This window comes from Limulus polyphemus, unplaced genomic scaffold (genome assembly GCF_000517525.1).
Source record: "Limulus polyphemus unplaced genomic scaffold, Limulus_polyphemus-2.1.2 Scaffold5238, whole genome shotgun sequence".
Classification (NCBI taxonomy): Eukaryota; Metazoa; Arthropoda; class Merostomata; order Xiphosura; family Limulidae; genus Limulus; species Limulus polyphemus.
This window is the reverse complement of record NW_013670848.1, coordinates 25891-35953: the sequence shown is the minus strand read 5'-3', so window position 1 is coordinate 35953 and position 10063 is coordinate 25891. Positions and strand designations below refer to the sequence as shown.

General features: G+C 38.0%; 1 protein-coding gene across 4 annotated transcripts in view; it reads right to left on the bottom strand.

Moving 5' to 3' along the window:
- Positions 1 to 10063, bottom strand: part of LOC106472310 (zinc finger protein 271-like) — a 40175-nt gene that overhangs the window by 23028 nt on the left and 7084 nt on the right. For all 4 annotated transcript variants that reach the window (XM_022400919.1, XM_022400918.1, XM_013932944.2 and 1 more), the window contains exon 3: positions 5838 to 6053. In XM_022400919.1, the coding sequence (XP_022256627.1) occupies positions 5838 to 6052 (215 nt within the window). In that variant the 5' untranslated portion in view covers position 6053. The remainder of the gene's footprint in view (positions 1 to 5837; positions 6054 to 10063) is intronic.

Sequence of the window (10063 nt, the reverse complement as noted above, 5' to 3'; positions counted from 1 at the left end):
TCAGAATAAAGACCACAGTATAAAGTTAACTATTTTACTTAACGGAAAATGTATTTAGATAGATAGATACCCTCTCTGCATCATCCAAAGCTACTATCTCACTCACTACTGTTGTGAAATGTCCTATGTATGCCACAAGTCTTGAAGAGACTCCAATCCCTACATGTGCCTATGTGTATTGTGCTAGCACATCTTCATATGTTCATTCTTGATGAGGCAAACAAACATGTACTGGAAATGCATTTTCAGGTGATAAAAGATGCTAAATTCAAAAAGTACTTACCTTTCTAAACCACCTATAACTAGAATTCCACATCAAAGATGGTGGAGGGACCAGTATTAATGTATTAAAAAGATGAGCGCTATTCTGAAATAGCAAAAGAAGGGGAACTCATGGGGCATAACTTTCATGAGACTGAGAATTGGTTAGTGAAGTAGCAACTGGTGGAAGACTGCATCCTTCTAAAATGGGGAATACTCTTTGCACAAAAGTTTTGTTGTTGTTGTTTTTTGTATTGGGATAGCAGAGCAATAGGTATCAGTAAAATCAAGTGGTAATGCATCACCAAGGTTGGTGGAACATTATACTGTATAGTATGGCTAGGGTTTCAGGCCATTTTGTCTTGGTCAAATAACTACATAAGATAGATACAATAATGACGGGTAAAGAGAGGAAGAGCCCTCATCAGCATCCCTAGGCAACTCCAAGTCCCACCTGACTGGACTTATCCACCAGAAACTGCTTGGGAGTTATTGTCATGAAGAGTGGGCCCAACTGGTCTCTAACCAGGGGGAATACACCACTTAAAGAGGAAACTCTCCATATTGACATCTCTAGTAGCTTAAGACTGGGAAGTTAGGGTTCTCCCTGTGTTCCATTAGAAGAACAGCAGAGGAGGAATAGGGGAAACATCAAGGAGTGTGCATGGACCAATTTCATGAGGAACAGTTATCTGGAATTGGGTCCCCACCAAGAGACAGTGCAATGGGTTACTACAACTAAAGGCAGTAAGCACACACCAGGTGTAAGAGCTGAACTACATCTGGTGTTATCTGTTTTGTATTTTATTTCATTTGTAAAAGATGTGGAAATTGCCATGACAACTGTTTAACATTTTCCATTTTCCCCCGCTTTATGTAATTTTTTGGGTATTCTCTGAGAAGTAATGCCAACTACTTGGCAGGATCCAATGGCACCAATCATACGGAATGTAGCATGTATTTTCTCAAGTTACATCCAATCAGGTGTGTCTTGCCTCCTATTTCTTTTGTCGAGCAGTTATTATATTTTGTATTTTTTAATTATTTTGCAAAGTGACAAAACGTGCACAAAAATAATAGTACACACATGAAGGTGCCATGAAATGCATTAATGACATGGAGATGTCTGAAAATTCATAACACTAGGGCCTCTGTATAGATTAGTGAATGATGACTGGAGGGAGGTGAAAACTAGAGGCATCTTCTAGTGATGAAAGTAATGGGGGATGAGTGTGTTAATTGCAGTCTACATACCTCCCTGTCAGATTGCATCCAAAGGCTAATAATGAAGAGAAGAGAGGCTGTGATATGCTAAATCTAGAGGGAGAAGAGGTGAAAGAATGTACAGTTAGACTCACCTTAAGAAAAATATTTGAGACAAATATATTGGCAAGCCCAACCAGTTAAAGTGGAAGGGTAAAAATAGGTGAAAAAAGGGAAGCCTAAGCAAGATAACAATGGACATCCCAGACAGGATGAGGGAGAGAGAGAAGAGAAAACATACAACTGCCCTCCAAGACAGCCCAAGTCTTTGGAACAAAGGATTAGCCTGGAAAAACATCAACTGGTCCTTATGATAGAGAGTACAGGAAAAGTCTAAATAGTAAATGTCTGAATAATGACAACCACAAGCAAGGAGAAGAAAATATATGCCTTAAGAGGCAAATGATACAAGGAACATGAAGACAATGACTTAAAATGGTGAGAAGTAAATTTTTAAAGAACCACAAGAAAGTCCCAGTTAGGAACAGAGACTGGAATGAGGGAACAATGAACAAAAAAAGGCTTTGAAGATGCCCATGAAAACAGGCAAAAGGAAGAGATTAGTGCCTTACAAAAGGCAGAAAGTTGCAGATGATCCTGTTCAGTAACCTACAATGATAAAAACAGTAACAGACCCTTATCAAAAAGGTAGATAAAAAAAAGGTAAGAATTGGAAGAGTATGATGACTTGACAAAAGATTGCAGTGGAGGGACTAGGAGCAATAGACAGCCCACTTGCACTGATGGAGGCCAACAAGATTGAGAGAGAAAACAGGCTATTCTGCTGGAAAATCACATTCATCTTGCAAGGAACCAGATATATTACATGTATGAAGGTGAAGGCATGATATCTTGTTTTGAGATATGGATGACTGAAGTTGGCAGAGGAGGGACCTCCAAAGAGAGGGGAAAAGGTTCCCCTGATGACAAATGAAGTAGAAGGGGAAACCATGACTGAGCTAGACACAGATGAACAACCAGTAAAAATTGGCAAGCTGTGTCATGATACATACAGTGTACACAGGGTAAAAGGCAAAGAGTATGCATACAGAAAATGATTGGACCAATCTTGGCTCAAAGCCTCAACAGCCAAAACAATTAAGTCTAGGATGGTTGTTCCAAAAATGGGAAGTTTGGAATTGAGGGGAGTTGCATGTCAATCTAGGGGTCCTAAAATGGAAATAAATCCTGATAAAGACCAAGGAATGTAAGAACCATTCCACGGGATTTATCCTGTTCAATCAAGATAAGCAATTTGCCATCAGATTCAAAACATCCAGTACATGAAAAGCCATTACACAAAAACGATGATCATAGACCTAATAAATGAAGTTCAGAGTGAGAAAGAACAGTTCACAAGAGTGGGTGTTTCCTTTATGGTTGATAGAAAAAGTGATTTTAGAGTTGTCATTACAAGATGAACCAAGACCGAAGTAGTTGGTAAGTGATAAGCCATGGTAATCTCAAAAATGTTAATATGCAGAGAATGCTCCTCTGGAGACCAGACCCTGGAGTAAGGGGTGGTACTTAGAACTGCCTTCTAACTGGAAAGAAAGGTATTGGTGTAAAAATGCAAGTTGGGCTGAAAGGGTGGGTAATGGAATACTCTGGAAGGATGTAGAAAGGATAGTAGAAACATAAGGGCAGATAAAGTATGTCATGACATGTTCCTTTGATCCCATAAAGCCCACTGAGGGGGATGCATGTGTGCAAAACCAAGAGTGATCGGGGCTTCTAGGGAAGTAAGAACCCCCAAAGGCAAGAGATCCTACATACAAGAATAAAAGGAAAGAGAAGTGCCTTGGACATCAACATTTTCATAGTGTGAATATGCAAGAGAGAGGATTGAGCTTGCCTCCCACACAGGAGTTAATGAAAACTCCTAGATAAACAACATACTAAGTCAAAATGGTATTGGAATGTTTGACCAGCCAGCCTAGATAAGAAGCCTCCTGATAAAGAATGGAGGTAGCAACTGCCACATCATGTTGAGACACAGCCAGAAGGAGTCAGCTGTCCATACAATGATAGAAACAAATGCCCAGAAGATGCATGCATTGAGCAAAGGAACGTATAATCTGGTTGAAAACATGAGAGGCCATGCCGAGGCTGAAGCGAATGGTGCAGAATTGAAAGACATGTCCACTGTGAACAAACCAGAGAAAAATTAAACACTGGGGAAATGGGAATGTGAAGGAAGGCATTTGAAACTTCAATCTTAATCATCCACAGCCCAGAAATAAGGTCCTAATGTAACCTGAAAAAGTCATCCACCTAGATTGAGAAAGAAACAGATGGTGATTCAAAGATAACAGGTTAATGACAGAGTGTCAACCTCCCATCTTCTTGCGAATGTCAAAGAAACAGGAATGAAAATCCTGAGTGGGATGGGATAAAAGTTTTATAGCTCCCCCACTCCAAGGTTCAATGGTGAAGGGAGACCACAGGAGGGCAAAGTGTGAGAGGCAAGTACTGACAGAACTAGTACCCAAGATGTATTCCAAAGAAGAGTTACTGCTGAGAACTGTGATGACTAGCTTTGCAGGCGAGGGGAAGGAGGGGAGGGGATGAGTGAAACAAGAGAGCAAGGAATACGAGAGGAATCAGGCTGACATGACTCATGAGGATGGGCAGCAAACTGAGGAACCCATGAACAAGCAAGCTGGGAAACCAGGTAAACAATGGAGGATTGCTGGTGAGCAGCCCCACCCAGGATTCCAAGGAGTTGGGATCACCCCCAAAGACTTGCTCACAAGAAGAAGGAACAATTCAAAAGTCACAGAAACAAAAGAAAGGGAAGCAAATAACAAAAAGGAAAGCATCTCAAATGAGAAGATTGAAAAACAAAGAAACCAGGTTAAAAAATATACAGTATAAAAAAGAGATAGAAGCCAAAGTGGCAATCAAATAGGAATGGGTGTCCTTAACAAAACCATTCAAGTTATAATGGAGAGCCTCACTGAAGAGTAGAGGTATAGTAAAGGTAAAACAAAGACAAGTAGATTGTTGATAGGAAAGAGACAAAGAAAGAAAGAGGAGTGCCCCAAGCAGACAGAAGGGGCTCAAAAGACTGAGGTTCAAGAAAAACAGAAGGGTCATGTCCATATTCCATAAAAAAGGAGTCACAAAGAGGATGACGAAAATGCTGTTCAACAAGAAGTTGGAATAAAAATGTATCAGTGTGGGCATGAACATCTGGGGAGGGGAGGAAAAGAGGAAGTTATGAGTGGAGGTTCATAAAGTAAGGAACCTGAGAGGTATTAGGATTGACTACAGAAGGAGGTAGAATGTCACAAGCAAATAGAAGACGAGAAAGTATCTATTCCACATTAGTAACAGAAGAACCAGAATCAAAGGTTAGATGGAGAAAATGCTGGTCAAAATCATCCACAGGCAAGGCAGGCTCCACAGAAGGCAATGAAACAGAGCAATAAGAGAACAGAACTGAAAAAGAAGTAGGCAAAAAGAAACAATCAATTCCATGATGCACAACAGCTGTAAGATCACGAACAGATAATGTGTCTTCAGTTACCATGGATACAGGTGGATAAGATACTTTAAGAGGAACATCAGAGCCTTGAGATATAGAAGCAATGTGAATTTGCAAATACACAGTAAAGAGTCAAAGCCACAGGCCAAAAAAAGGTTATTTTATGGTTTAGATAGTAAAAAAACAAACAAATAGCTATCATAATACATGTAGGCACATGTAGGGGTGAGAGTTTGTTCAAGGCTTGTGGCATGCTCAGGAAATTCCATGCAATTGCACACATGGTAATAGTTCTTAGTGGTACAAAAATGTAAATATGTAGCATTTCTGAAAATGAGCCTTCATAAGAGATAACTAGTTTCATGACAATGAATAGCCCACAGCCATAGAAAGAAGGGATTTTTTTCATTAACTAAAGAAAAAAGGCAATTAAACAGCATGTAAGCTTTTTAAAGCTCAGACTGATCCAATAAGGTTATAACTAAACTTATTAAAAGTTTTCTTTGAATACTACCAGAAAACAGGTTGTGACAGATCTGTGTTATGACTTATTTCTGGTGAAACTTGATAAAAATGAGAGTAAGTTGCTTAATTTAGGAGATACTGATTATGAAAGTAAATATTCCAACAGTACACTATAAGAGATACCAGGTTAGACATGCATTAATGGAATAAGCAAAATAAAGCAAGCTATTCAGGTAATCAAAGGCATCCCATGATTTTCCTTTATTTTCCACAAAAATCCTTAAAAACCTAAAATATATACTAAATCAAACTTTTTTTGGCATTATGATTAATCATCTCACAAATTATTCGTATCTACCTAGATATGGAACGAGGAACATTTGCAATGCTACAATGAGCTATATTTCTTCTCAAAGTCACATCTAGTGGGCTGAAGTCTGACTCAGAAAGTGTAGAGTTATTACTTCCAGAAAACTGTTTTTCCTGCATATTTACTGGGCTTTCTGCTGGAATATTGAATTCACCATCTTCCTCAGTCAACACAGTCTCAACTGGTACAGAGTCTGTAGCCATACTAAAATGAACAAATTTAAATAATTAAGAAGTTATAAAATATTATGAATTAGGTAGGCAATTAAATATGACAAAATGTTGTTAGGAAAAAATACAACAACATGGATTAGATATGGTAAGAAACATGAAACAAGTTCCTAAGAGGGATATAATAATCATACTTTACTGTAACAGAATAATAAATTGTATCATACACATATATATAAAAGTATTCTTATTAATCCTCATTCAAATAATGAATCTAATTTATTAGTTAGTAAACAATAATAATGTTAAAAGTAAAACTAAAGAATTCAAGTGAAATATATCTACAACAACTTGCAAGTTGGTTTAAGCAGAATATAACCTTTAACTAGCTGCAAAAAAGTTTCTTTTTAAAATTGTCCATGCTCTTAGGAAGCTGCTGTTCAACTTTGAAACAAATAGTTAGTAAAGACAAAATATTGATTACGGTTTCAAGTGGATGAGCCCTTAAGAAAGAATACCTGTAGTCTTTGAAACATCGGGTAATGTATATTGCTTTCATTTGAAAATGTTCATTACCTTTCTAATTGTTTTTAAGTTATTTAAATTTATTAATAATTCTAAGAAAACTAAGGCCGATGCAGTTGAGAATGTTTCTCTGAGCCAGTATGACCTGAATATTCCTAATGAGCTAGAAAGAACTTGGAAAATGCATAATTCATTGTTGAGATGTGTACAAAGCAGAACTTGGGGTACAGATTTACTTTCTATCTTCCCACCATCCTGTAATCCAATTTACTAGTCTTTCTCCAACCTCATCAATGTGGTTCTTTGAAGCTAATCTTTTGTGTAGCACTTTATGAAAAGTTTTTTGGAAATCTAACAACTTTTGTTTTTGGATAACAAGGTGCCTGAAGGTCTAACAAGGCTGCACCACCCACTGATATTAAAAAACAAACTCAAAGCCAACTCTTGTCATTTGAATATTTATTGAGCCTTCCCTTAAAATTCCTTAAATTTACTGCATTCATCATATCTGAAAGCAACCCATTCAATATCAAATACCCTATTAGAAAAACAGTAATGCCAATTTATATTTGTGTTCCCTTGTTCTACCATTAAGTACAAAAAGCCAAAATATGATGCATCAGCACTATCAATTCCCTTAACATAAAACACTCAATCATACCCCCCCCCCAACTCTTCCTTTTGCAAGAGAAAACAACTTCAGAGATCCTAACCTGTCCTTATATCACAACCTTTCCATCCAAGGTATCATCTTATAGCCCTCATTTGAACCTTGTCCAACAATTTAATATCCTTTTTAAGGAAAGAAGGTCAAGATTGAACACAGTACTTCAAATGATGCCTAACCAGTGATCTATATAAATATATTCTATATTTCTGTAACTACAGACTAAAATACTATTTGCCCAGCTACTAGTAATAGCACATTACATGGATGGCTTAGGAAACTGATCAATAAGAACACCAAGATCTTTTTCGTCCTAACACTTGTAAGGTTATTCCAATCAAAATTATACTCATAATTCAACTTGGGAGATCCCACATGAATTATCTTGCATTCATTATAATCAAAATCCATCTGCCTTTTATTTCCTCAACTCACCAAATAATCCAAATCCTTTTATAAAACAATAGCATCCTTCTCACAGCTAGTAACACCCAAAACTTTAATGTCATCAGCAAATTTAAATAATCTAATGACTATTTCTTCATCTATGTCAATGATGTAAATCAAAAAGATCGAAGGTCCTAACACTGAGACTGAGGCACCCCATTTTTGACATTAATATAGTTTGACTGAACTCCATTTGTAACAACCCTCTGCTTTCTTCAATCTAACCAGTTTTCTATCAAATGAACCACATATAATTTTTTAACCAGCCTTTTATGTGGCACCTAGTCAAATGTTTTCATAAAATCCAAATACACCACATCTACACTTGAACCCTCATCTAAATAAGCAGTAACGTCTTCAAAAAATGTCAAAAGATTAGTAAGTTTAAGTCTTACCCTAGTGAAACCATGTTGACTTTCCAACAAAATTTCAAGCTTAGTTAAATGACTTTTCCACCAATATTGTAAGACTAACAAGTCTATAACTACTAGGTCAATTTTTTTCATCTCCTTTGAAAAGAGGAGTAACATTAGCCAACTTCCAATCTTCTGGCACCTGCCTACTATTCAAGGACTTACAAAAATAATAATAAGTGGCTCACATATCCAATCTTTAACCTTTTTCAAAAAACCCCTGGGTAAATATCATCAGGCCCAGGCACTTCATCCTATTTTAAGTTAACATTACGGGTCATGTCGTTGCCTCAACTCAACCATAATAACAGGGCAATACCTATAACCAGTATCAAGAGCAGAAATGGTAACTCACTCAATCATAAATGCTGGGAAGATGCATCCTGCACCCGAAATTACAAGGAGGATATGGTATACTTGCTCAATTGTAGGAACAGTGTACATATGTCCTGCTGCCGGTATTACAAGGCAGACAAAGTCCCCCAAACTCCACCATAGGAGCAAGGAAGGAAACCTCCACAACTGGAATTAACAAGAAAGAAGGCCTCTACTGCACTCAACCATGGGACAGGACAGTTTCATCCTCAACCCGGTATTATGAGGAGGATTCTACAAAGGTTGGTTCTCTCCAACCATCATTTTGAATAAGCATTCAGGGGAAAGGGAAGGAGGGAACCCAGCTTTGCCTTCTTCTCACTGAGTGGATAAATGTATGGTTGTATTGTAAGCTAAATTTCTACTTCATACTCAGGAAAAAGCCTCCTTGGTCCACCACCCTGGCCACTGGAAACTGGTAAGGACTCCCATGTTCCACTTGGATAAAAAAGGGAAATAAATATGGTGGGAAGTCCAGAGGAATGTCAAACTGGAAAAAGCCCAATGGATGTCCATAATTCCCTATTTTGAAAAGCAGACTGTCCCCGATTTATGCAATCAAAGGGTGGGCAGGGATGGGCAGAAATCCCCTTTTGCTTTACTCATGATAGTCCACCATTGAGTTAGACTTACAGATACTTAGAGACACATATGTATATACCACTAGGCATGCCACTAGTGGTCTTGCAGAACACCCCATCTCTACATTGAGCATTATAGCTACACTGATATATAGTGCGGGTTTGAGTGAAAGCACACCTGAATAGGCAACACTCACCACAGAGTGGGATTCTATTAGTAGTGATAAAAGAGGGTTGCTGAAAAGAAAACAAATGAAGTGTTGTGAAAAAGATATTCCCAAGTCAAAGAAGGACAGACAAGCACCCACATTGTGATATGACAAATTTGATGAGAAGAAACACCAAGGAGATGGTGACATTCCATGGATAAGTCTGAATATGCCAGCCTAAGGAGTTGATGAACCCAACCAGTTAATGTGATAGGGGATAGATCATGGGAAAGAGAAGGGTTCCAGGGAATAAATGGCTAGGAACATGAACCCAGAAAGACAGCAGTACGTGCCACATAACACCTTAAGAAGTGATTCTGACAAAGAAGCTGATCGGGATTGGAATAGGAGTACAGATGGGAGGTGGAAGGGAAATAAATGGACATGAAAGCCAAATGGCCGTCCCAGGCAACAGAGTTCTTAGAGAGGAAGGACCAGTCTGGTTACAAGACAACATAAGAGGAATGGTAGAGGATTCTGGTAACATTAATAACACTAGAGGAGCATTCAGTAGAGCACATTCCTCTGCCACGCAGCATTGATAATATTCGGCCCTCAAAAAATATGAAAATGTGTCCATATGTCCGCTGTTATCAATGGACATGGACCAATTTTGGCATGAATACTATTCCACATATGTCCACCAAATTTAATCAAAATATTATCATATTTCACTGAGTTATAGAGCAAAATTAGCATGAGATATAAGTCTCCGTGTTAACAGATTGGGATCTTTTTGAATTTTTGTGACCTTGAACCTCCAAAAACTAATCACTTATAAGTTGGGTCATAGTCCAAATGTATACCAACTTTTAATGGCTGGAGAC